The following is a 27399-nucleotide window of genomic DNA, read 5'->3' as shown; positions in this document are numbered from 1 at the left end:
TCCAATCACGGGTTGCTGTGAAACAGGTTCAAGCGAACCGCGTCACCTCCGCAGTGGCCTGTGTGTTTATTTATAAAGCGGGGGGGGGGGGGGGGGGGGTCAGGGCACTTCCTCGGTCTATCTGGGGTCATACGATCCTCTCAACTTGGATCCATAAATGAATGGCGGGCTCGACGGCCACACCATGCAGGACCGGCCCCTGATTGGTTCCGTGCACGGCAGGAATAAACACTCTCAGGGTATATATAATGCGGTATGGAGTAGCACTTTTCCAAGAAACTAGAACAACCTCTAGGTAATGAAAAAAGAGCTGCTGTTAAACATCGGAGTACTAACTGAGTAAAAAAAATACATAAATACAAAGTTGAGGATGAGGGCGCAAATCCAAAAAGTTCCTCAGATAGTTGAGCTGCTGAAGAAGAAGTCTGTCGGGCTGCAGCACTTCAAGCCAACATCCTCAGTGTGCGTGCTGGAGGAGAAGGATGCTGCGGAGGCTGCACCGTGTCCTCATGCTGCATTCAGAGCGCACAGTTTGGACGAGATCCCGGGACCCACTAACTGGCCCCTGGTAGGCAGTCTGTTTGAACTCCTGAGAAAAGGCGGTTTGACGAGGCAACATGAGGCATTGGTACAGTATTATCATATATCATCATATAACCATAAACATTCCAAGTGTTTTTTAATCTATTAAAATGTGACCAAAACAGATATAATCACTTTTAATTTTGTTTTCCATGACATTTTATAACTATTTGAATCTTTTTTTTCCCTCAGGTTGATTATCATAAGAAGTTCGGAAAGATATTCCGGATGAAGCTGGGGTCTTTCGAGTCTGTGCACATTGGCGCACCTTGCTTGCTGGAGGCGCTTTATAGGAAGGAGGCAAATTACCCTCAGAGGCTGGAAATCAAACCCTGGAAAGCATACAGAGACCTGAGAAACGAAGCGTACGGACTCCTAATTCTGTAAGTGGTCTTTCGATTTCTCCTTTATTGGTGCCTAAAATTGCAATAACCCACCAGGAGGCAGACTGAGGCGTAAGTAGAAGCACAAATGTTTTAAATTAAAACGCACTTACTTTTGTTTTGCAGGGAAGGAAAGGACTGGCAGAGAGTGAGGAGCGCATTTCAGCAGAAACTCATGAAACCGACAGAAGTGGTGAAACTCGATGGCAAAATAAACGAGGTAAGACTCCGTTACATAAAGAATATATGCTTTTACTTCTTAGAGTTATCGATGACTGACACTTTCTGCTTGTAAAAACAGGTGTTGGTGGACTTCGTTGACAGAATTGGAAACATAAGCAACAACGGGAAGATTGAAGACTTGTACTTCGAACTGAATAAATGGTCGTTTGAGAGTAAGTTCACTATTTTTGATTCGATTACTCGTTAAAGCTACAACTGGGATTTTTATTACAGCATAGATAGAGCTGCCGATCATTTTCTCGATTAACCGTCTAATACAGAGAAGGTGGAAATTGAAACTCTTTAAAGAATCCGGTGTTACCTTTAAACGGTTTTAAAACCAGATAATTTACAGATAATACATTCAAGGTCGGTTAAGGCAAATAAAAAGCGCAGAAACTCTGATAAATGAAGTGAATGTGGGCTTCAAAATGAATCATTATAAAACCGAAAAAACCCTAATTATATATTTGGCTTTCAACCAGGTTATTTATAGAAGCAATATTTTGCTATGATGTTTTCTGTCACCTGTAATGTTAAAAAAAATAATCATAAACTAAAAGGATTTTGAGACATTGCAGACCTGTACAAAGTAAAAATCTGGTACTCTGAATCTCACTTTTTGCTCTTTTTCACCTGGCAGCCATTTGTCTCGTCCTTTATGGGAAGAGATTTGGTCTTCTGCAAGAGAAGGTCAACGAGGAAGCCATGAACTTCATCACAGCTGTGAAAACAGTGAGTATAGGAGGACTGTGACTTGTAAGAGGGGACAGTTGTAGGACTGAAGCTGGATCTCTCTGTGAGCCTGTGGAAACTTCACAGTTCATCAGGTTCACCAAGTGATGCAGCAGTTCAGTGACTAACACTCTCACTGGGATTTACTGGGGCAAACCAATACCGTTAACAGATAATAAAAATATGCTTACAAAGGTCTCAGGGTAATGGGGGCAACAGTATAGAAAAAGCTTTGAAAACAATTGAGTCAGAGACTTTCAGCACGAGTGACGATGGATTACATCAGACTCCCAATCCTTTTATCTCTGACTCTGTCTTCTCTTGTCGCTTTGTTTCTCTGTAGATGATGAGCACCTTTGGCATGATGATGGTGACACCAGTGGAGCTCCACAAGAGCCTCAACACCAAAACATGGCAGGACCACACCGCAGCATGGGACCGCATTTTCAGCACAGGTGCGAGTTTATGCCTTGCCACAAAATTAAAAAATTAAGATTCCCCCGCCTGCAGTAATTACTGTCGTAGGGTACTGTTTGTCTCCACTCATCTGTAATGTTTGCACTTGTCTGAGCTCAGTTCCAGTAAGAACATCAATAGGAAAGTACAGACGAGGGTGGGTGGCAGTGCGATCTGAACTGTGTGCCAGTGTTTTGTGTACTTGGCGCTCTGGTACTCAGTGTTGTAGTAAACTGCATGACCCATGAGGGAGAAATATGCCAAATATTTGTTGTAGCAGAAGGTAGTAGCATACAGTGATAAAGAAGATTATGCTGCTTCAACCTCTTACAAATATTCACACATAACCACTTATTGTACCAACAATTGATGTTTTTATATGTTTTCAGTACAGCACCAAAATATCTTGTCTTTAATATATGTCTTTCAGTCAGACAAGTTAGATTATGGATTGCATGTTATGAAAGGATAAAAAACAACTGGCATACTTTCAGAAAACAGTAACGAAGAATAGCCCGAAAACAAAAAAAAGTTATTCTTTGTTTTATGTATAAATAACTTTGTATGTACTTCACATGTATTCCTTACATCTAGAGTTACAATTAAAGAGGCCTGACAGTTAGCCTTTAATATGTGAGATTTCAAACCAGCACAAAAGCCAACAGAGCTCCAAGAGCAAACAATCTTTTTTTTTTTTTTTTTACCATTTTGCCTGAAAGCAGCTGAGAACATGACAGAAAAAATAAAGTAACAACCAAAAACCAACTTTTCAAGTGCAAACAAAACACATGAGATTTGACTTTAAAATGAACATGTTTACATCGTGACTGTTTTTGTTCCCTCAGCCAAAGTCTACATTGACAAGAAGCTGAAGAGGAACGCAACCAGAGCTCCTGATGATTTGATCGGTGACATCTTACACCAGAGCAGCCTTTCAAAAAAGGAGCTGTACGCGGCCATCACCGAGCTGCAGATTGGAGGAGTTGAGACAGTGAGTAACATTTTACACCACAAACATATACATTTAATTCTCATTGAGATAGTTAAAATCATGGACATCGCTCTCCTATTTGTCTGGTCATTGTCAGTATGAAAACCAACGCTAACATTCTGTACAACAAACATAAATACATACCGACATTTCTAAAACTCAATAATTAACACATTATTTCTTATAAATGTGATTGAAAAAGAACACAGCTAACAGTTAACTAGAAATTCTGACTTCTGAAAGCGTTTCTGACAGCTGACATTAGCCGGTAGAATCTACCTTTCAAGCAACTAAGAACTGGTAGCGTAACTGTAGTTTTATAACTGGCCACACAGTGGCGCTACTTAATGTCCGCCAAGTTTAGTCCTGTATTCTTTTTAACAATCGGGCCCCCTGGTGGTGTCACCCAGACACAACAATTTTATTTGTAACAATCCTTTTTTATTATGTAAATGGACGTAGTCTTCTATCAACCTCTTCAGTGAATCTGTAGTCGCCAGAATTTTTCCTATACATCAGCTCAGCTTAGTTCTCACCACATGGTGGCAAAAGTGCTGCTAAAGTCCTTTGACTGGCTTTAACAGTCACACAGATTAGTGATTTGTTGGTCAAGCTGGCCACTTCTACCCATTTTTAATGGCTGCTAGATGCAGAAGGCAAAGAAACATAAGGCTGCAGCACTTTAAAGCCATTTCTGTCTATTGCAGCTTTTTGTTTAGTCACACTTTACTAAACAAAAAACTGCAAGCTGCACTTTAACAGAACAAGCATGAGTTGTTTTTTTTTTTATTTCAACCTTTCACCTACTTTCCTTCAAGTGGTTAAAGAAAAAAAAAACCTTGTAAACTCTAAAACAAAAAGGTGCTGCAGTTTCAGTCCTTCAAAAGTGGAAAATTAATGTAGTAGATGTAACTGAGGAGCCTTTGAGGAACCCAAAACATTCCATAGCTCCTTTCAGGACCCCACTGATGAATGCACTTAGCATAGCTGCCTCACTTAGAGACATCTCCTCACTACTTCCTTATTTCAATCTCTGTCTCTCTCTCTCTCTCTCCTCCCCCTCTGTCTTGCTGTTTACGTTTCTCAGACCGCCAATAGCATGTTGTGGTTTATTTTCAACCTGTCACGAAACCCCAGCGCCCAGAAGAAGCTGCTGCAGGAGATCAGAAAGATCGTGCCTCCTGACCAGGATCCAAGTGGAGAGCACATCAAGAACATGCCCTACCTCAAGGCCTGCCTCAAAGAGTCTATGAGGTACATTAACACTGATGGTTACATTATGAGCAGCGGTGTAGTATCTAATCTTCCTCTCTGAAAAGTCCCAACCATACTTTGTTAATACAATTAAATACATTTAGAAATCCAAACGATACACCAGTTTAACTATAGATTGGTTAAATTTAAATATAGTTATAGAAAAATATTTTTCTTTAATAGGAGTTTGGTGCAAGAGTCACACAAATAAAACAAATACTACAATTACAAATAATCTCCATTTCCTATTAAATGAATGAATTAAACACCAGTTAAACAATCAGTTTTGTTTTGTTTTTCCTAAGCAGTCATCGGTTGTAAATCAGACTTAAATCATAATTTTGGCTCGTACTACAGAGAGATTAAGAATGAAAACTCACACGCATGACTGCCTCAAAAACAAGCTCCGTGAGATGTGGTGGCATGACCAGCAACAACCAGCTTAAAGTCTACTATGTGGTCACATTTAAGTTGTTTCCTAGCCCTTGTAGGTTCTCCTTCGGTCTCCTTTTGAAGTCACAAGTTGTCTAAAATTTCATTTAAGTCCACCAACATAACCACATCACCCATGGAATGTACTGTACAAGCCCCCCAACCGGAGATTATATCTCACCTTATTTTACCCTGTGAACAATGCCGGAATACGTTTATCTCCTGTTAAACAGCTTATACATACTGTAGTATGAGTATGGTCACTGTGTCATAATCTCACATGTATTTTTTGTCTAATTCCTACAGGTTATCACCATCAGTTCCATTCACCAGCAGAACCCTGGACAAAGACACTGTGTTGGGGTATTATGCTATTCCCAAAGGAGTAAGTGGCTTAGACAGTAGCCGCCATACACCTGACATAAGCAGATTACATTCTTGTGAAAATTTACATTTGACCGATGTCTAAATGAGTTTTTTTTAGAAAGAAAATCTGTTCATGTTCTCAGGCTTTAATCTCATTATCTACTATGCTGCTTCATTCATCTGTAAAATAGGGACAAAACTAAAACCTTATACTTTTTCCTCCATTCACAGACAGTGTTGATGATTAACAGCCATGCACTGGGCTCCAACGAAGAGTACTTTGATGATGGCAAGCAGTTCAAACCTGAGCGCTGGCTGCGGGAGAACAACAACATCAACCCCTTTGCCCATGTTCCTTTCGGTATTGGAAAGAGGATGTGCATCGGCAGACGGCTGGCGGAGCTGCAGCTGCAACTGGCCATGTGCTGGGTACGATCAGTGACTAAACCTAAGTGGTTAGCTCAAGATGGTCCTCCACAAATGCCATTATTTGAACAGTTGTTGATTTTTGCTTGTCTTTCTTACAGCTGGTCAGAGACTATGAGATTGTGGCAACAGATAATGAGCCGCTTGACGTCATCCATTCAGGGCTTTTGGTTCCCAATAGAGAATTGCCTGTCGCCTTCATCAGGAGATGAAGTAAGAACAGTTTTAAATTTCTAGACTGCTTAGGAATTAGTCAGGATGGAAGTAGCATAAACATTCCCTAAATTACTCTGGCTGGCTACTGTTTGTAGCTTTATTTTAACAGTCTCATGCAGAGCCTGTTTGGACACTAATCTATGTTATTCTGGGAAGCTACAATTTCCAGATGTCCCCTAAATGCCTCACTTGCAGGCAGTGAGTTGCAGCCAGTACAAACAGAAACACACATGTTGAGATTCAGAGATGTAGACATGATATCATACTTTACATCTAAGTTAGACAACTGTAACTATGAATCTGCCAAATTATATTTTTATTTCCATTTCCATCAAGTTCAGAAGAGCCCTAATTGATCTTTTCTTCCCTTCCAGGCTCTAAATTCAGCTCTTCCAGACTGAGCAACAGAAAAGTGATAACTCTGTTGCTTGTCCCAATGGTCCAGTGACTCCCTGCATTGCTGCTCTGTAAATAAAATACAAAACAACAATTATTATAACTCTAATCTTACCACAAATACCTCAGACATATTTAAAACTATGACTGTTAATGACTGACCAAAGTACCAGTTGTTATGTACAAAGTGAATATTGTACCAAGGCAGCTGTCCTCAAATCTTCGATCTCAGACATATAGAATGTAGTCCAAGTATTTTGTTATGCTTTTTATTGTGTATGTGTATATATATATATCAATATATATCAATATATGTATATTGATATATGGGTTATGTTTTATGTTTCATTGTATATATAAGCACAATTATAATATTGCAAGATTGTACATCGTTTTTTGGAGAGACATATTTTATTCATGAAAACAAATGTATCAAATAAATATATCTTTAAACACACCTTTCTGTGTGGAGTTTACAGGTTTTTTGTTTCTCCCACCTTGCAAAGATTCGCTTTTTAGGCAAAGCAGTAATTCACAGCTGTGAACATGAAAATGAAATCACTTTCAGCTGGTTAAAAGTTTAGTGAGTTATGGTGAATTTTATAACTCCATAAACATGCATTAAGAGATAATAATATAGCATCTGCACTGAAGCACAAGATTTAACATCAAGGTCAAGAAGCTAATAAAAAAGTGTGTTTGTGACAGTAAATATGTTTGCTTTTACTGAGTGGTACAAGTACATAGCAGTGTCTCACATATCCTTTGTTTACAGTTTGTAAAGTAAAAGTTAGGTAATAGTAGGCAATGGACCAAACCATTATGAGGTACATGAGGGGGAGTGCATCTTTCAAAACTAACAAAACTTATTGTTTTTCACCCTTTTGCTCCGCCCCTGCCATAAAATTTGATGGATTCCTCAATTCCTCAATTCCTCAATGTGAAAAACATGTTACACAATCCCACAGTCTGACGTTTCTGTGGGATTTCTAGTGTTATGAAAGTAAATTATGAAATTATAACTGAACTTAATAAATATAATAAAAGATCAAGTGAAGTGATTTAAGCACTGTTTTACTCCCTGTTTTTCCCCCCACTGTTTTTAAGTATTTCAGATGGTTTAAACAAAGACAGAATGAGCTTGCCTATGCAGGGATCAATAAAAAAAAAAAACAACGCTTAATCAACAATCAATCAATAAACAAAGCCCTGAAGTAACATCTGATTTTCAGTATTACTCTGCAAGATCTTCAGTTTAATAAAATCAAATAAAGATCCTGGATTTACATATCCTGTGTTGTACTCAGTGCATTTAATTTGACAGATCTGCTTAGTTTTCAGGTCAATGTTTGACATAAAACAAAGTACAAAGCACTCTTAAAAATGAAAATAGTTTTTGGTTTGGCAGCTCCTCAGTAAAAACCTCCATCTTGTCAGGTCTTTTGTCACTTTATGAGTCTTGAGTAGTTTCAGCAAAGACTGATGACGAACTTCCCTTGTAGAACTCCCAGGTGGTTTCATTTTAGATAACTACTTAACCCAGTGGCGGTCCTAGCCTGTTTGGCGCCCTGGGCGAACACTCCCTCTGGTGCCCCATCCAAGTTTTTCTAAACCATTAAATCTAAATCTTCCATTGGTTTGAATTTTGCACTCCAGTATGAACACAAATCCCCCAACTCTTGGATCACCACAACATAACCTAATAAACCTACACCTTAGTTCACAGATTCACTTTGTCTAGGGTTTATTTCTGGGATTTCGCACAACCCAGGATTCAAATCATGAATACATGATGGGCTTGGATTTACATCATTATGAATGAAATGTGCTCTACTTGGAAGCAGCAGGTCTCCCTCCCCTTTCGACGGGTTGTATGTGAGACTTTGAATCATCAAACTGTAAATTGTAAATTGTTATTAAGCCTTTTACCCCGAGTCCTAAAGTGTATATTTATTTTCTTACTCTTCTTATTGTTTGTTTACTTGCACTGCTGTGACTGGAGCCTCGTCGTCTCATCTCTCTATATACTGGACTGTATGTAGCGGAGATGACAATAAAGTTTACTTTGATTTCAGCAGCAAGCAGGCGCACTGAGGGCTCTTGCACTCACTTTTCGCGTACAGAATTTCAAAACAACATCGGTGCAAATTATAAGTTTGTATCATGATGTCTGGTGTTTTCGTGTTTGTTGGTTTGTTTTTTTAATTTTGTTTTATTTTGAGAGTTGGTAATTTTTGCTGCTCCAGCCGGTCAGAGAATCCCCCGCCGCCCCGCCCTCTCCTCCCTGTGCCGCAAGCAGCAGGCGCACCTCGCAAACGGAGGGCGTCCTTATTCCCAACAAATGGGCAACAGAAAACCGATCGGTGCCTATGCCGTTCCCAATGTGCGCTGGCTGACGTCGGGGCAGCATGAGTACGAGCAATTATTTTATTTTTTTTGCCGATGCCCGTGACGCCGCCCCCCACCATGATGCCGCCCCGGGCAACCGCCCGTGTCGCCCGTATCAAAAACCGCTACTGACTTAAAGTACAAAATATGTAAAACTACTTAATATTTCACACATATGCACACAGGAAAAAAAAAACCCAATCCATTATCAATCATCCCTCGTGATCTCTCGTTTTGCCTCGTGATCTCATACATACACACTTACGCTACTTTTTGTAAATACTTTTTACTCGATAATAAGGATCTGAGTTCATATTCCACCGATTGCTGGGACTAGAAATCTCCTGTAAGGACGCTTTCTAGACTGAGAAGGCTGATTACAGGAGGAGTTTCTTACATAAAAAACAATCCATACACATCGCTTCACTTTTTGATTAATTATTTTCACAAGTGTCATGTGTGCAAAGAACTTAGCTGTGACCTCAGGTGATTTCGATATGTAAACCTGAAATGGTTACTCTGCTCAACAGCAATTATGAACAGTCTTGGTACTCAGGAGAACTGATGGAAGTAGAATATCTTAAAAAAACAAAATCTTACTTTCTTTATGTAATTTTAATGACAATTCTTTCTATAAATCTCTGCATGTAAAGAAAAATACAATATTTCTGTGACCGAGTGTAGCTTTTAAAATTCCCAAGAGGTTATGTTTCTTTCTGAGATTGGTTTAAATGACACTACTTATGTAAACAATTCACATACCATAAATTTCACAAGTGCAGGCCCTAGTGAGGATCGAACTCACGACCCCTGGTTTACAAGACCAGTGCTCTAACCACTGAGCTATAGAGCCTGGACATGCGTGCTGAGGCAAATAAAACTTGATATACTTGATATGCTTTACATTCTTCCTTTCATTTTTTAACGCCCTTGGCTCTGTATGATGTCATGGCGGAGGAGAAAGGAGGGGTTCCTTATATGGTCATCTCCGGCACACGGCTCTGGCTGGGGAAAAAAAAAACAGCCCCACCCACCTGCTGCTCAAAGCCTCTGCTTGGGAAGCTTAAAGGAAAGAAGGGCACGTGGATGAACTGAGGGTCAAAATGAGATAAAGAAGGATTGTTCTGATTTTTATTTATATGTGAATGATAAAGTACTTTAGGGGAGTGTAAGACTAGAATTTACGAGCTAGAAATGAGCTTAATGAATGAGAGAAACCTTATATCGAGTAAAGTGTGAATTGTGGTTGCTAAATGTTCACCTGCTTTATAACAGGAAGTAGAGCTGTCAAAACCACAACTACAGTAAGTTTATGTCAAAGTGCAGCAATCAATATATTTACGAACGTCTCAAAGTCAAGTTGAGTTAACTTGAACAGCAATTTTAAAAAAAAAAGGGTGTTGGCGGTAATTGTGCAATACGGCCACCTACTGACCAGAGATTGTAAGTACGATTTTATTTTTATTGGGGCTAGGACATGGAGAATCGTCTAATTTTCACAGATTTCTCCAACAAAAAATATCGATATGTGATTTCATATTACACATATTTGATAGTAGCTGCACATAAGAACAAAAACAGGTAGAGTTAAAAGAGGTGTGACAGTCGTAAATATTATGGTGCCCAGTTGAATAAAATCTTTTGTCTCCGAAAAAAAGATAACTAGGTCGAATACAAAGGAATAAAAGGTGCATTTAAGAAAAGAAAAATGTGTAAAAAAGAATCCGACTTTTATGATTTGATATCAGCAGACGTTATAGATTTTATATCTTAGAAAAAAAATCAGCCTACCTAACTTAGACAGGAAGAGATGAGACCTGTGTTTTGGAAGTTGCGCACACTCACACTCTCGGTCACACACACACCCACCCACACACACACAAACACAGGTCTGCACCTCCTGCCTGCTTGTCATCATCAGCAGTGACAGGAAGCGTCTGACACCGCTCATTTTTTTTCACCTCGCTCAGTTAGATGCTTTATTTGCGCAGTTTCTAATGTTTTGAACGCATCTGTGAAGTACTGTAACTTCGTCCGTTGCGTTAATTATCCACGCTGCGCCTTAATTAAAGTGACGATTTATTTGAGCAAAAGCTATTACAACAGTTACGTTCGTCGGGATTTAAACCTGTTTATTCCGAGCTGGAGATGACTTCTGGAGGTTTGGGGCTCACCGAGGGCCTGGGCCAAGACATAAACCAGGAGGAGTTAGACTTTTCGGACCTTTTTCTGTATAATCAACCTGATTTTTCTGTTGGCTGTGATAAAGGTGGGTATACATAAATTGCATATGCATTTTTCCAAACATAGTATCTTATTATTTATTTATTTTTTAAAGGCATTGCATGATCTTATTGCCGCTAGCCCACGTTTTCTCAGCTGAGGATGCGTGTGTTGTTTTTTATTTTTATGAAAATTTAGCTCTCAGACCTTGACATTATACACTGATCGATAATCATCATCCTTTTGCTTTTAATCTAAGATCAAGAGGGCTTCCAAGACCCTTTTTTCTATTTTTGAATGGAAAGTAAACAGGAGTGCGACAGATTATAGTTAAGTAGATTCGAAATTAAGCGATCCTCATAGTACTATGAATGGTTTGGGGTTTTTTTTTTTTTGGAATATGTATCTGCAAGCCTCTTCATTTTTGGCATCCTGACTAAAACCAACACTTGTTCAGTATGATAGTAATAGCTTTACTGGGGAGAGGAAACGCAAAACCAGCTCTCGCATCCCCAACATTGGCATATTCTCAATTTATAGATATTTATTAAGAGAAAATGTTGTTCAAGCATGTTTTAGGTAAAAAAAAAAAAAAAAAAAAAAAAAAAAAAACTTTAAAGGGAACCGATTATGTTCATTTTAAGCTCCATATCTTTATTTTTGGACTCAACTAGAGTAGCTTTGCATGATTAGGAAAATGAAAAAAATATTATTCACAAAATAATCGTGTTTTACTTTATATTCTGCCTTCATGCAGCGCCTTGCTTCATCTTCTCTCTGAAATTAGGTGTTTTAGTGTCTCTTCCTTTAATGCCAACTTTTTCTGAGTTGCTGTCCCAAACAAAGTGTTTAAAACCGAATACCGGTTAGGCTCTGTGCTGAAGCCAGAGCCATGTACTTGAGGTGACCATATTAATCATTAATCTGCTCGCATGGATATCATATAGATCCAAGTGTGTTACTTCATATTTGAAACACTGACTATCTTTAAGTCCACTTTAAGTTACCACATGGTAATAGCAGTATTGTAGTAATTCTGACCTGTGTGCTAAAATGTGTCCCTTCTTTGATCAGTGACAGATGACACTGGTGGTCTCCTTGACAATGACAGTCAGCCTCCTCTACTGGTGGTCCAGCCTCAAGATGCATACATCTCCACCTCTAACCCACCAACTTCTAACCAGGACACCTCCTCTCTCTGCACCAATGCAGGAAACCTATCAGGAGCTGTGTTTGACACCATGGGGCTGACATCACGAGTTGGTATCCCTGCTCCCAGCCCCAGGATTGAGATCACTCCATCTGGTGACTCTCTCAGTTCACAAACCCTAGAGCCAAGTCCTGCCTCTAAAGCCCGGGGATCCTACAGAGAGTGCGTTAGCCCTGCCAGCAGTAATTCTTCCACTGGCTGGGGAGCAGATACTTACTCTCCCTTGGCATCTCCATGTGTGTCGCCATCTAATGTAGGGAGCTGTGGTATGGGCTTGAATCCCTTGGACCTCTGCTCAGGCCTGCAGGGCATCCATACGTCCTCTAACCACTCCTCTCCAGGAGCCTCACCTCGAAACAGCATCACGGATGAGACCTATCTCCAACCACAGAATCGTTCTGCTTCACCACTCCCCCATCAGCGTTCCCGGTCTGTCTCGCCGCAGCGAGGCAAACGCTTCTACGGTCAGACCCACTCTAGTCAGGAGGGCACTCCTGTCAAGCAGCGCTCCCGGAGTCCTAGCCCCATCCCATCACCCCACGATCAGCAGGGGTCCTACTACTTGCACCAATACCAGGCTCAAGCTGAGTTTCATCCTCAAGTTCAGACCGCAACCTCTGGCCTGGACGAGATTCTGAATAGCAGTCCAGGAAGGGCCAAAATACAGGACTGTGTGTATGGCGAGGGTTACGACTGGGCTATTGAGCAAGAAAAGATGAGTAGGGGTGGAGCTGAGATCAAACCTGAGACCTTCTACATGCTCCCAACTGTATGGCCTCCTTCTCATTCACTCCATCATAGTGGACGATCTGCATTCAGGTGTTATGTTTGTCTTAATTTATCACTTACAAGAAATATGTGTCGTTTTTAATGAGTTTTAATAAGCGCGGGTACTATGGTACAAGGTTCGTTTTGATTTTTTAAATCTAAACTTCTCTTTTTTGAACTCTTTCGTTCTTCCAGTGGTCTCGCCTTGGCTCCACTTCCATCTTTAGAGTGGTCATTGCCCAGTCAGACGGGCCAGTATGAGCTACTGATCCAACAACAGCCCAGATCGCATCACAGAGCTCACTATGAGACCGAGGGCAGCCGAGGAGCTGTCAAGACACCAAATGGAGGGCACCCGGAGGTTCAGGTGTGGGGATTCATATGTAGATACAAGAAAGGAGAGGAAACGAACGCGTGGTAGTTGTACCAGAGAGAGGGAGTGGGAGATTGTAAATGTTGGGGTGATATTTCCGGATAAACGTCTTTGTGTAAAGCTGATACTCATGCAAATATAGAAACAGTCCCATAACATGTCAGTGCTTCCCCAATGCATGTGTGATTATTTAGACATGCATTGATTCAATCTGCTCAAGTAAACACAGTTATAATTACAAATCAAGAACCCACAAAAAGAGCATATAAATGTCAGTGCATGGTGTCCTTTATTTACTGTTTCTGGAAAGTAAAAAAATGGGCCTCCATTACCAGTTTTCCCAGTCATGCTACACAAATGGATTATGCAAAGCAGTGTTCTAGCTTTGCCAGTTTGCATGTGAATTCTTTCCTACAGACACAAGAGATTTATTGTGTGGTGTAAATGTTTTCTCAAAAGGCATGGACTTTTATGATCTCAAAGTTAATTTAGTTCAGTATGAAGCATACATTTTAACTGCCCTTGTTGTTGTCACCAGCTCCGTGGCTACCAAGGCACATCCGCACTGGCGCTGCAGGTCTTCATTGGAACAGCCGATGAGAGGCTCCTGAAACCCCACGCCTTCTACCAGGTCCACCGCATCACCGGGAAGACCGTCACCACACCCAGCATGGAGAGGATGATCAACGGCACTAAAGTGTTGGAGATCCCTCTGGAGGCAAAGAGCCACATGAGAGTTGTGTGAGTAAAACTAATGCCAAGGGGATTCTCAATCATACGTCTCAAATGCTTAGAGTATGTGTCAACATTTCACCACAAGTCGTTCACATGTGACCTTGTGTTTTTCAACCAAGAGAGACCACTGAGGTGATTTAGGACTATAAGGCTCAGAGTGGAGATACAGCAACCTGAGTCGTCATGTGTTTTCTTTTGATTTTCCACTGTGCTAAATCTTTAAATACTACAAGCTATAGCTGCTCATCACAACCACAAGGTTTTCATCTTTTTCCCTCCAAAAATGTTGCTGCTGCTGACAACTGATACATAAAACACACCACTTCCTGTGTGCCAGAGAGTTTTTCCAAGAAAGACCTAGCAAACTCTGGGTGTTTGCAGCAGCAACCAAAAATGGTTTGATGAACGTGACATATGATGAGTCACAACAGCAAATAGCAAACAAAATGAAAGAAGTTTCTTTTTTCATGAAAATGCCAGAGATCACTACTTTGGCTGCTTTGAAAGAAAAGAGCTTTTTACTGACTGAATATTTGAAATAGCAGAGATTGCATCAGTTAAATGTGAAAAAAGACAGTCTGGGTGGACTGTGAAGAAAATCAAGTTTTTTTATAAATACGACGGAAATATCATTTTGAGCACTGATTTTATGTCATATTTCTTCTCTTTCATGATAAAGGATTGACTGCGTTGGAATCTTGAAGCTGAGAAATGCTGACATTGAACTAAGAAATGGAGAGACTGATATTGGACGAAAAAACACACGCGTGCGCTTGGTCTTTCGCGTCCACATTCCTCAGCCTGGAGGCCAGCTCGTGTCTCTTCAAGTGGCCTCTCATCCTATTGAATGCTGTAAGAAGTATTTTTATTGCATATGAGCATTTTCTTTCTTTCTGCTTGATCATGAGAGTCACTGTAGACCCTGAAGCTTTGTCGGCTGCTCTGTGTTTTTGTATTTACATTCTTTCTCATTAGCTTTTGGTGGTTGATGTTAGCAAATATTGGCAAACATGTTGGTTTATATTATTTAACATTGTCACATAACTGCCACTTGTAGATGTATTGCTGCCTGCTTAGAAAAAAAGGTACTAGCCTTAATGTGAATGCTCTTCAGTCTATAATGGTCAATAGTGCAACTGCCCACTATACAGTATACTTTAGTGTTACAATGACAATAAAGCTGCTCATGTTTTCACAGCTCAGCGTTCAGCTCAGGAGCTCCCTGCAGTCGAGAGGCAGGACCTGGACCAATGCTCTGTACTCGGTGGTCAACAAATGGTCCTTACTGGACAGAATTTTACATCTGACTCAAAGGTGATATTCTCGGAGAAGACACAAGGTGAGGAGTATTTTTTTTTAATCACAAATGTCTGTCTTTGGTGGAATGAATCTTCTAAGGTCTTCTTTGAAAGCTACTGTAGAAGAGCCACCCAAAGATTGTATTGGTAGATTGTAAAGGGTAGATGTAGCCCCTGTGCTACACTGCACATTGTTTTATGAAGGGGAGCTTGAGCAAGCAATTACCACATGTAGTCAATTAGCATCAAGGCTTAACAATTTTGTTATTTTGTTGTTATTATTATTATTATTTTTACCTGTATTTATACAGGTTATCCCATTGATAGTCAATGTCTCATTTACAAGAGAGAGACATGCTACATAATGTTTAAATGGGTGACTAACAATTGGTATGGTACTTATGATTTTATTTTATTCCCCCTGTAAATTTTTAACATTTAAACAAAGAGGTCTATAGGGACTAACTTGTTTTTGCAGCCACGCTCAAAGGAATTTCAGTTTTAGGCTAAGAGGTTGAAGCCCTCATATGTGATATTATGGTACTTCACAGTTTAAAGACTCAGAAAGAAACAAAAGAAAATCTCAGCAAAGCTCATCAAAACATCATATTTCTGTTGTTAATCGCTGATCTTTAAAACGTGCCAGCACAGCCACTCAAAGAAAAGCTCAAACTTGAGTTTACAAAGCCTAATGTTGGTGGTAGTAGTCCATACCCTTTGTAATTACTGTAAAAACACACAAATAACACGGGAATTTTATTTAAAATGCAGAATTATTCCCAAGCTAAGACAAAAGTGCCAAAAACTGCAGTTCCTCAAGTGGTGCCTTCGAGGCATGCTTTATATAACCCACTTTAAGTATTATATGTGTTATTAAGGGCAAAATAAATATGGAGGAGACAAAGAAGCAAATTGGATTGTCTACAAAGCATAAAAGTATAAAAAGCATAAACTACTAATTGCTAACTTTATTACTTAGATAAATTCGATATTAATAGCTCTGAGCTAAAACAAAATGAAAAAGATGCACATTAGTACAGTTATAATGGGTTTAATGATACACCCTGTTAGCCAAACATGTTAGCCTTGGCTGCTAACTTTCACTGTATCTTCTTGTTCAAATATAGTCCCTTATAGTTACAAAAAAATTTTTAAAAAATTAGTGAGGCCAGAACAACAAACTGAAAGTTCACAAACTAATGTGTCGCTTCACTGTGGCTATTTCTATCTTTTATCTACAGTCCATAATTATGTAATTAAAGGATTGTTGACATGTGTGTTCACTTGTGATTTCAAACTTTTTTTCAGATTTTTCTTTTTTTGAGGATTTAAAATTGAGCCCGTGTTGGTCTCCCAGTATCCCACTTGCGTGTGTCCATGTACACGTGCAGTATTTGTATTTTTAGATTATTTGCATATCACCCAGGATAACTCAACGTTCAGTGATGCACTTCTTCCTCCAGCCCCCACATCTACCTTTGATAAAATTAACCATTAACTTAAACATTTACTGTTTTGCTGGCAGTGGCAACTTTTATTTACTTCTAAATGGAAATTTCTCACCTCGTCACTGCTTGTTCTGCCCACACAAAATTGTAGTTTGAGAGAAGGATGGGTACAACTGAAAGCATGTAAAGCCTCCTTGTTGCTTGGCGTGGGGTTTTATGCAACAGGATGTGGTTAGACAGACTGATAAAGACTCAGACCCAGAGCAGAGGCTTTGTGTTGTTCACTGTGTGGGTAGAAAGCAGAAACAGCAGGTAAAAACTTTAGATGGGAATGAAACACTAAACCAGACATAAAAGAGAACCCTGTTTTCCACTGTCTGTGACAAATGTGCTTACTGTACTGTTAATTAAAGTCCTGACATATCATCTGATTGCTTGCATTACTGTTTACAGCTGATTAAACTTGTAGAAATTGTTTGGTTTTTTTGCTACATGTTTGGTTTCTACAGGATTCTTTGCCACTTCACCACCACATATAATTTTGTGGTAAAAAATAAAACTACTCTCAGCAGCTTGTGAGCCTGTAGTAAGATGAGTAAGATGGTAGCAATATCTGCCAGCCACCTCCAAAGCCATAAAATAGTCCAGCACATAAACCACAACTCTTTTGAATGAAGCAAATCAAATATAAAATGCTATTTACTGAGCTTTAGAGTCTTAGCGATGCAGTCAGTAGACCAACAATAGACCAAGCTGTTTAGCCCTTATGCTAAATTAAGCTGTGCTAAAAAACAAACAAACAGAAAAAAAAACAGATAACATGTATTTTCCAAAATGGGACTCAAACCTGCAAAAACTATATTCCTTTTAATTTCAGATGGACAGCAGATCTGGGAAGTGGAGGCCACTGTGGACAGAGATAAAACTCAAGCTGTAAGTTAACTTCCCTTTTACTGACACATAAACTATGATGTACATTTTGTAAGATGCATGCTAAAGTCATTTGTCTGGTAACTGTACATGCTTACACGTGAAAACAGAAATCAAAATTTAAAGCCCCTGTCTTCAGTTTGCTGAGTACATGAATGTGCTTCATATCATAAAAGCGTTATTTCTTGTACTAATTTTGACCTGACAGGTAGAGATTTGTGCCAGCTGACTCGTGACCTTTTTTCTCATTCTATCAATAGAACATGCTGTTTGTTGAAGTCCCTCCATATCGAGACCGGAGCATTTGCCAGCCGACCAAAGTCAACTTCTGCGTCATCAATGGGAAAAAGAAACGCAGTCAGCCTCAGCACTTCGTCTACACTCCTATGATAGGTGTATATCTCTTAGTCATCTCAGCTCTGTTATTATGGAGAAAACAGGCGTACCTCCTATGTTTGAGAAATAGGAAGGTGATTCAAGTGTCAACATTTCCCAGCCTGGATTTGAATGGGAATGTCAGCACTGGAAATCTTATTATTACCTTGTCAGCATAACGTAACCCTGCATGTGAAGTAAAATACTATATTAATCCCATTTTGGGGAAATTCTTCTGTTACAGCTGTTGAAATAACATTAATAATAGTAATCTGTCAGATATCGTTTTGCGGGACAGATATATTGTATTATAGCACTACATAACTTATGCTAGCAAATAATGACAAAAAAACAACATAAGAAAAACATAAACTGATTTTGATGTTGCTAAAAGAGGCAAATGTGTGCTAAGTCATCCATCAGCGATGAGAAAAAGCAACAGAAAAGTTACAGGAAATTGCAAAACGTTGTTAGATTAAATCTGACAGTTCTAAAATTTTAACCCCAAAAGTAGATTAATGCAGTTACAAACTTCTGATATAACACTCCTGTTCTGCAGTTTTATCAGAAATCAGAAGTTGATCAGTTATAGCAGCACGCTGACACTGCAGCCACAACAGAGACTGCGTAGGGGTTGGGGGCAAATCTTACTTCTTCTCAAAGGGAAAAATTGTTTTCCTTTTTAACGCCTACATGTGATACCTGCATTACAGCGCCGACACACTCTGCCTAATTTCAAAAAAAGGCTTTTAGTTTATTGGTTTATATATATAGATATAGATATATATTTATAGCTTTTAGGTGAAGTGAGGCAAGATTATTAAGGAGCAGAGAAAGAAGCGTAACGTCATTGCAGCTGACAATTTAAAGCCATTTCAATCTACACTGATTTATACTCCGGCCACTGGTTGTGAAACCTACATGTGTTTACTATCACCAGACCTAAAGATGATTGGAGATGCAAAGACTTGTTTCTTTAGGTCACATAATCACTGAAATAACTCGAGAGCTTCTAAATACACTGGCATTAATGTTCCTTTTGTAAATATCTTCTTCCCATTTTATACTAGCTGAGTTGCTGTGACATTTCAGTTAATCTACTGTATTTAAAGTCTCAAGAGAACAGTTTCCAGTAAACTTGGTTTCACCTTGTCTAATAACACAATACCTGCAAAAACTACTGGCATTTACATCATCCCTATGTTTACTCTGTAAATAGGAAAGTAAGTACTAATCACCAAATGTTAGCGTGCTAACATGCAAAGTAAGATGACTGTGGCTGTTTGTTTATACTGGTCTAGTGACAGACCTGCATTGTTCTCCCACTCTCTGAAAAATCTAATAATAATTGTTTTTATTTTTCAGCCATTAAAGCGGAACCACTGGACGACTACCAGCTGAATTCTTATGGCTATTCAAATAATCAGTCTCTCTCTGGCATGTCAATGAAGTCACTGTACCATCCCCTGGAGCAAGACAACAACCTTCAAGCCTTGAATGTTTCCTCAGCACTTTACCATCTAACCACTGTAGACCCCCGAGCCCACATGTTAACCCCAGATCAACTGGATGATCAACCAGTTTATTACCAGTCAAGACCTGGCACTCTGGTCAACAACCCAGTGCTGTACCACACTGGGAATCAGCGTTACAGCAACTGCAGTAGCGCTCTACTAGGTGGTTCCCCGATGGCTCCGCATCCAGCCTCTGCTCCCAGCCAGTGTGTCAGTGCCAGAACCCCTGTGCCCAAATTGGGTGAAGGTCCTCAGGTTGGTGATTCGTTTGACCCTTATTCAATGTCAAGGAATCATGGTTACATGCAGACAGCACTACCACTAGGAAAGTCGCCACCTCTGAGATACATTCAAAGTCAAGTCCAGGCAAAGGTTGGAAGCCGGGTGGACCCAGGTGGGCAGCCGCTGGCCCAGATCGTCCCTGCTAGAGGAAACCATGAGGAACGAGCTCCAGAGAAAATCATGATCAAACAAGAGAACCTCAGTTATGCCTATCTGGAGGATGGTGAGTATAATGTTATGTACTGTTTGAATGCTTGAATGCTTGAAGTCCTCCTGACATTTTTTCCACCATGGAATTATGGCTGACAGGTTTTTTTAACCTTTCCATTGAGAATTCCCGCTTCACCCAGGAATGTTGGCAAGGTTTAATCCTTTCTGAATCTTTATATATGTAGTTTTTTGTTTGTTTGTTTTTTAACATATTTGCACACAGATAAGTCAGCCATACTTTGGGAAGGGACTGAACAAAAATGTTTGCTGTTATTGTGTTTATAAATTTAATGATTCTTTGTCATAAGGATAAGCTTTTCACCCCCACCTCCAAGTGTAACCACTGTGTTATAAACACATTATTAAGAAAGTGCATACAAGGTGCAACAGTTAGGTAAAATACTGAAGCCTTGTGTTTGTGGTCCAATTTGCAGTGCATACAAGCATATTGCAACTGTATGCTTGCAAATCCTGCGTTGTGGTTTTCTTTAGGGCCTTTCTCTCCACTTTCCTGTCTGTTTCAGTCTTACTTTCACTGTCTCATTTCACACACTCATGCAAGCACACACGCTCGTTAAAGTATCACGGGCTCACTTGAAACTTGGTATGACCCAAAGCACTTTCCTTAGAGTTTTTGCTGTGTTTGTAGATAATGAATGGGGAAACAAGCAGCGGCACTGCTTTGAAGCAACCTGACCTGCTTTGCTGTGGAAGAGTGTTTATGTTTATACATCCGTAGTTGAGGGAAGATACAGGAAGTACATGGTACAGGCAAATACATGCGGATACATTTACATCCATGGTTAAAAAAATAAATAAAAGCACTTTGTTCTTGTCTCTGATGTAGACTTTACATTTGGATGTTGTTTCTATCAGAGGTAAGGATGTAACATCCTGAAATCATTGATAAGTGTCGATAAACCCATGTTGCATAACAGAGAGATCTAGTGGACGTAAGTATAACTGCAGCCATGCAAAGTCACGATTAGACTGATTTGTGCTTAAAATTAGAACATTTTTGGGGAGGACTGATGGCTGAGGCCTCCAGAGTGCAAACCATGACCCACAACATCCTTTCAAGTTCAAGTCTAGTTGAGGTCTTTTGTTGTATTTCCCACAACTCCCCATCCTTTCCTGTTATTCTCTACTATCGACCTTTAATAAAAGCATAAACTGCCCCAAAAAGTCTGACTATGGCAACACCTGGTGGTGGGAACAAATAAGGCACTTAAGGTCTTCTCACCCTTCAGATCAAACTTGAGGTTTTAAGAATTTAAATCTTTGCAACTGGGCTTTAAAAATACAAAAAAAAAAAGTATATATAATCTGCATAGCATTTAAGAATAATAGAAATAAGCAGCTCAACTTGCATTTTTGCTGCAAATATGAAAGTTCTTAATCCCTCTTTTCAATGTTTTCCAGTGAATGACATCATAAGAAGAGACATGAGAGGCCACAATGGAGAGTGATCATGCTGCTCTGAAGCCACTCAATGTTTAAGCATAATCTGTAGACATCAAGAACAAGAACAATAAATCTTCAGTAACTGTAATTTAAGCGAAACGATAGAGACTGATCCGTTATATACCACATTTCTGTACAACTTTGAAGGGTCAGCTCCATTTTGTTATCATATATTTCAGCCTTAGTAACAATACTGGATCATATATTCATTATACTCTTTTATTTTAACTTGTTTAACTTCTCTCTGTTTATACAGTTGTAAAATTGCTCTTTGTAAGCTTGTAGAAAATGTTTTATATTAAACAAATTCTTTGTATATGAATCATGGTGTTTGAGTGTTGACTTACTGACTGTAATCATTTTGTTACATATAGGAAGCAGAAGGAACTAAATAATAAATGTGTACCTTTTTTTTAAGTAATAGAAAATACACAGCACCGTGCAAAAGCCTTGAGCTAGCAGGAAAATGAGAAATAGGTGAATTTATTGAAGCATACAAACATACATGTAAATACAGTATATAAGGCAAAAACAGAGGTTGCACAGTTCTAATCAGTTTGAAAGAAAGTCAATATTTGGTATGATCACTTTTTTCCCTCAACACAGACTGAACTCTCTTAGGCAGCTTTCTTGTAATTTGTATAATTAGTCTTCAGGAAAAGTTCTCCAGGCTCCTTGAGTGGCATCTTTTACTGCCTTTTGTTTCATTCTCTGCAAAGATAATTTCAAGCTGAATGTTTAAAATATTTTTTAGATTTATTTCGGGTTTAATTATTCCATTATTTGATTGTAAACAGGAAAGCTATTTTGCAATGTAGGTGGCAGCAATTAAAAGGTATTCAAAGCATTTTGCATCTGAACTCACATAATAATATCATGACTCACATTTTGACTGTCTCCTTTTTACAGAAGTAAATAAGGAGAAACCTGAGGACATAACAGCAACATAAATAAGACTGATCAGTTTTAATAACCGTTGCAATAGAAAGAGGGAAAACGAGAGTGTGAAAGGACTCATTCGTGCTCATGTGAACTTGGAAAAACTGCATAGAAATGCAGTAATACTACACGCAGCAATACTAAAAATCACACTTGAGAGAAAATATTGGCGGTAATTATCTTGAGTAGCAACACTTATTAACTTTTACACTTCATCTTTGAGGCGAGGCTGTAAAATATTTAGTGGGTGAGTTTTTTGGATGGAAACTTATTTCCTGTAAAGCAGTGGCTCTAAAACAGCCATGCATCATCGCAGAAACTCTGCTTGGAGAAAAAAAGAAGCGTTTGCCACCTCGATGAGATTTATTTCACTAAATTCATCTTTGATTTTTTTTGTCTTTTCAATTTATTTATTGTTCACTGTGGGTAAAATCTCGCCGCAAGGATTAAAAATATGAAAAATGCAATAAAATAAATAAAAACTATTTTCCACGAACGTTAGAGGGTGTTGTTTTCAAGCCAATCCTCTATCGGAGCGGAAGGAGATGGCGGATTTATGATGTCATTTCCGACAAGTGATTTGTTTTCTCTCCCTTTGTGAACTACTTTAGCTTTTTTACGTTAGAAGAGCTGACTTTGGTGTTTGCATTCCTGTAGCGGTAAAACGAGGCAAGTACTTCCATCACTGGTGAGCTTTTTCCCCCACTTTCCGCTCTCGAACACTGTCTTGACAAAGTGCTTCGCTACATTGTAACGCTGTGAGTGTGTGGTACTTAGGCGTATCCACAATAAAGTAAATATATAAAGTAAGCATGAAATACGTTTATGTTTTAGTCTGTTTGAGTACAGTGGAGCAGAGTGTCTGTTTTATTCACATTTTTAAGAGAGTCTGTTTAAAAAGTGGCCGCTATGAGGCAAAGTAACATCTCAACACATAATCTCTCTATACACATAATGCACCCTGTCGTCATTTAATGGTTTACATGTCTTTCTTCTACCGTTGCTCACGTTGATTTCACAGGCAGGTCACCGGAGGAAGCGTAACAGAGCAGGGTCATCATGTCTGCAGAACTGGACTTGTCCACTCCAGAGATCCCTGAACCTACCCTGCTAGAAAGCATACTGCGCTACGGGTTGTTTCTCGGTGCTATCTTTCAGCTTATTTGCATCCTGGCTGTCATCTTCCCTTCATCCAAGGGCCACGAACAGGTGGGTCTTATAGAGAGGTGTGCTTGCCCATCCTGAGGGGTGTACTGTGAAGGAAGTTCTGCATAGTCAGGCTTTCTTTGTGTTATCTGACTATCACTAGAGCAGTTATCCACCTGCTTTGGTAACTGTGGTTTTCTGTTGACATGAAAGCCCAACATTTCTGAAATCGTGATCATCAAGCACTCTCTGTGGTCAAAATAAATGTATGCGTCATCTCCAGTTATGTTTATTTTACTGCTCTGTGTGGTTTTGTTGCTACAGTTTATTTCAGCTGCACAATCCAGCTGTGAGGCTTTTGGTGCATGTAAATGCTACGCACGGCTAAGACTCTCCTGCAACCTAATAAAAGGGACAATGAATTCACTTCAGTTTGTCACCAAAGTGAAAGTAAAATTACTGACTGAGTAGGTCGTTTTAGTGATGAATAGCCAACAAAAGGAACCAATTGATTTTCTAATCTGTGTTTCAGTAGCTGCAGTTCCTTCAGTGTAAAAGCAGTAGGTTAGGACCAAATATTAAAAAAAAAAAATTCATACACTGTATACATGCAAATTCTCATAACTCACAACGGTTTATAACAATGTTAAAAGAGAGCCATCTTCATCACACTGAACACTCTGACATTACGTTTAACAGAGCTCGGTAACCCACTGATCTCTGCATACTCCTCCCCTCTGGTTTAGCTTGGGGTAAGGTTGGTTTCATTGAGCATCACAGGAAGGATGTGAATAAGTCTGGGCTCAGGTGAAACAGAGAAGGATGCAGACAAATCATTAGCACAATGCAGACAGTTAAGTCAAATTGTCACTGTACACCATATGCCCATCCTGATGTTTTTCTTCTCTTGCATGAGCACCCAACAACTGTTGTTCTCGGTTGTTACGCACGGATGTTATTTGTTTCTTCTTAGAATGACAGTATGAGTTTGAGGGGGTAAAAATGGTAGGTGTATTAGAAATACATTAGGAAATGTCTACAATTGCATTCACATTTGTTACATCACAGTTAACTTACTATTTTCCCATTTTTAAGGAGATATTAATGTGTAATCATCAACCTAATTTACACTTTTTAGGCTATTTTACTCTGCTTTAGAGTGATATATGGTGTAGAGACTGTGCTGTAACACCACACAGATACATCATATGTCTTTTGTTATGTCACAGAAGAGTTTAATTGATTCCATTATGGTTTCCAATGAGTTAAACACATTAACGTAGTTATACTATGGAACAGCTGATGTTAACATTAGAATACTGAAAGTAAAATAATTTAATTTTTTTTATATTTTGCCTCTCACATTTAGAAGTTGATCTAAAAAGAAATAGAGAGAAACTGGGCACCACTTAGCAAGTGTAGTGCTGAGTCTCTTGTTTTAGAAAGTCTGTGAAGACGGGGCTACTTTCGCAATCTCCATAATAACAACTGTCAGGAGAGATTATTTATAGACAAGAGCAATTAAATCCACTGTCAAATTACTCTATTTTCAGGCATCATTATCAGATGCACTGATTACTCTCCACAGTATGTCGCCATTTCATCTTTTTTACAGCAGCCTGCTGTCGTTCCTACCCACCAGAACAATGGGAAAGATTACACTCACAGAAACTAGGCTGGCAGAAAATAAAAAGTGCTGAAAAATGTCAGTTTCTTTTGTCTGCTGCGTACAGTATTTGTCTGGGAATTTCATTCAACTGTCCGTTAAACTGCAATAGTTTAATGTAGAGATGGAAAACTGCAAACTGTATAAACAGCATGGAAAATGTATAATGCTTACCCCATGTGGATAAGAAGTCAAATTAAACGCACTCTTTATGACAAGTTTAACATGGGGGGGAAATGATGAATAAAATGACATTAGCATTATATTTACTAGTTATACATGAATCAATTGGCTGTCAGTATGTAAAGTGACCTAAATAGCCTCTAACTTGTGAGCTACATCCTTCTTTCAGCTGCTCTAGGGTTTGGCACCCTGGTGATCTGCCTCCATCTCCTCTATTCTGACCACTGCACTGTACAATGTCCATTGCTTTTACTTCTATGCAGTATGTTGTTGTGGATATTTGCATTATTTTATTAAAGTTAGGGTTGTGAAATGCTGGACTTTTATCACTATATTTGCATTTTTAAGTGAGTGCTAAGGACAAATGAAAAGACTGTTCCTTTGGAGGTTGTTCAGGGTGCTCTGTGTTTGCTCTGCAGGAGGAAGCCGAGTCCACTGACGTAAAGGCTGCTGAACAGATAAAGAAACCTAAAGGACCAACACCTCAGCCTCGACAGAAACCAAAGAAAGAGAGCAAAAAGAAGCGATAAATATCTGTGTGCATGTCTGCGCGCGCGTGTGTGTATTACCTTGAGAATGTGTGTGTTGGGTCATTGCCAACGTTATAAGAATTCCGTTATTACAAGTATAAGCACTAATTTACAACAATTAAAAAAAAGATGTGTGTTGAATTTGAGGCACAAGAAAAGGACCAACTACATCCTGTTCAACACATTACAAAAACAGCTCATTATCATGGTGCTTACCAACAGTTTATTTAGTTACACACCGTGTTTCATTGGTGGTGTTTGTTATACATTTTCTTTTGTAACAATTGAATATCATTGGTTGAATTGTGTGTTAATAACAAGGCAGAAATAAATGTGTTTTGCAGCCATCCACCTTAGCAGTTTACAGTAATTGCCAAACCTCAGTTTCATGTAAAGAAATGAGAATGACATCATGACCCAGCCTTCTGTATGACAAAACACTTACCTTATAAAACTGTGGTTTGGTGTAGTAAATCATAATGCCATAGATGATACACCAAAGTCTCACATTTTCCAAAAGTACTAGGTTGTGTTTTCACTCTAAATTTGTAATACAACAACTGTATGTTTAAATGTATTCAAAATTCCGAGATAAACAGTGATCAGATTTTTGCTAATCGTTGATGCCCTCAGAAAGCCATTTGTTTGGGATGTTTATTACCTCGTTTAGATCCATTTAGCATTTTATTAAAGCGGTAGTATTGCACATATTTTACATGAACTGTCTTGTATAAAGTCTTGATTTTAATCCAAGTATTCCAGACAAATTCTGGCCATCTTGATGTGCATCTGGGCAGTTATTTTTAAATTAATTTTCATTTTGAGAGGTTACTGGGACATAACAATTGCACGTATAAAGTTACCAGTGGGAATTCTACTTCCACTATCAGCTATTGCAGAGTTCCGAGGGTTCTATGAGCGACATGGGCCTACATTATAATGCCTCTGCTTGAATATATCTTATTTGACAAGGTAGTTGACTGTGTCATTGAAAAAAGTACTGGGATTGTACGCTTTATTTTAAGTACACCAAGTAGTCTCCTTGAAGTAGTTTCAGTTCTCCGCTTCAACTACTGGAAACTTGATGCGGGAGTGTGGGAGAGGATATCAGCTGATGGATGATAAACACCGCTGAACGCCGACCGCGTTCCGGTATCACTGCACCAGCAAAAACTTACCATTATGGAAGTGTGTGTCGCTTAGCAACCAATTTTCCCAGTCGGCTGAATGGAGCTTTTCAGCAAACGAGAGACGTAAA

At 39.1% G+C, this 27399-nt stretch overlaps 3 protein-coding genes, 1 long non-coding RNA gene and 1 other non-coding gene across 7 annotated transcripts; 3 read left to right on the top strand and 2 right to left on the bottom strand.

Moving 5' to 3' along the window:
• The first annotated feature begins 173 nt into the window (after positions 1-173).
• Positions 174-7300, top strand: cyp24a1 (cytochrome P450, family 24, subfamily A, polypeptide 1). The gene is made up of 12 exons (XM_085159695.1): positions 174-628; positions 775-965; positions 1092-1185; positions 1267-1360; positions 1831-1922; positions 2266-2377; positions 3224-3369; positions 4457-4623; positions 5362-5440; positions 5653-5850; positions 5949-6060; positions 6438-7300. Exons 1-11 carry the CDS (start codon positions 371-373, stop codon positions 6057-6059), a joined length of 1542 nt encoding a protein of 513 aa, XP_085015821.1. The 5' UTR covers positions 174-370; the 3' UTR covers position 6060; positions 6438-7300.
• Positions 7301-7749: 449 nt separating this feature from the next.
• LOC146517953 (uncharacterized) lies at positions 7750-9739 on the bottom strand. Its single transcript, XR_014874118.1, has 2 exons — positions 8977-9739; positions 7750-7989 (listed from the first exon to the last, which is right to left on the bottom strand). It is a non-coding gene; the product is annotated as an uncharacterized LOC146517953 (long non-coding RNA).
• trnat-ugu (transfer RNA threonine (anticodon UGU)) lies at positions 9628-9700 on the bottom strand. The gene has a single exon. It is a non-coding gene; the product is annotated as a tRNA-Thr (tRNA).
• A 138-nt stretch (positions 9740-9877) lies between the features above and the next one.
• On the top strand, positions 9878-22866 carry LOC146517952 (nuclear factor of activated T-cells, cytoplasmic 2-like). The gene is made up of 10 exons (XM_085159690.1): positions 9878-11116; positions 12145-13099; positions 13244-13415; positions 13960-14162; positions 14836-15008; positions 15355-15495; positions 17780-17835; positions 18093-18225; positions 19573-20226; positions 21636-22866. The coding sequence occupies exons 1-10, from the start codon at positions 10996-10998 to the stop codon at positions 21680-21682; spliced, it is 2655 nt and encodes an 884-aa protein (XP_085015816.1). The 5' UTR covers positions 9878-10995; the 3' UTR covers positions 21683-22866.
• Positions 22867-23130: 264 nt separating this feature from the next.
• manbal (mannosidase beta like) lies at positions 23131-26753 on the top strand. 3 transcript variants are annotated; one of them, XM_085159696.1, is made up of 3 exons: positions 23131-23289; positions 23642-23825; positions 26031-26753. In XM_085159696.1, exons 2-3 carry the CDS (start codon positions 23676-23678, stop codon positions 26139-26141), a joined length of 261 nt encoding a protein of 86 aa, XP_085015822.1. In that variant the 5' UTR covers positions 23131-23289; positions 23642-23675; the 3' UTR covers positions 26142-26753. The 3 variants fall into 3 exon arrangements, with proteins under 3 accessions (XP_085015822.1, XP_085015824.1, XP_085015823.1); XM_085159698.1 differs by having other exon boundaries at positions 23151-23422; positions 23638-23825; XM_085159697.1 differs by having other exon boundaries at positions 23152-23304; positions 23638-23825.
• The last annotated feature ends 646 nt before the right edge of the window (positions 26754-27399 follow it).

The sequence above is a fragment of the Neolamprologus multifasciatus genome, chromosome 5 (assembly GCF_963576455.1).
Source record: "Neolamprologus multifasciatus chromosome 5, fNeoMul1.2, whole genome shotgun sequence".
NCBI lineage: Eukaryota > Metazoa > Chordata > Actinopteri > Cichliformes > Cichlidae > Neolamprologus > Neolamprologus multifasciatus.
This window is presented reverse-complemented; position numbering and strand designations above follow the sequence as displayed.

Bases quoted from the DNA above. Each gene is read 5' to 3' on its own strand.
- cyp24a1 (XM_085159695.1), top strand. From the start codon at position 371: ATGAGGGCGCAAATCCAAAAAGTTCCTCAGATAGTTGAGCTGCTGAAG. The intron at 2,378-3,223 runs GTGCGAGTTTAT...TTGTTCCCTCAG, and splicing joins GGACCGCATTTTCAGCACAG to CCAAAGTCTACATTGACAAG. The intron at 5,441-5,652 runs GTAAGTGGCTTA...CTCCATTCACAG, and splicing joins ATTATGCTATTCCCAAAGGA to ACAGTGTTGATGATTAACAG.
- LOC146517952 (XM_085159690.1), top strand. From the start codon at position 10,996: ATGACTTCTGGAGGTTTGGGGCTCACCGAGGGCCTGGGCCAAGACATA. The intron at 15,496-17,779 runs GTGAGGAGTATT...TTTTAATTTCAG, and splicing joins ATTCTCGGAGAAGACACAAG to ATGGACAGCAGATCTGGGAA. The intron at 18,226-19,572 runs GTGTATATCTCT...TTTATTTTTCAG, and splicing joins CGTCTACACTCCTATGATAG to CCATTAAAGCGGAACCACTG.
- manbal (XM_085159696.1), top strand. From the start codon at position 23,676: ATGTCTGCAGAACTGGACTTGTCCACTCCAGAGATCCCTGAACCTACC. The intron at 23,826-26,030 runs GTGGGTCTTATA...TTTGCTCTGCAG, and splicing joins CATCCAAGGGCCACGAACAG to GAGGAAGCCGAGTCCACTGA.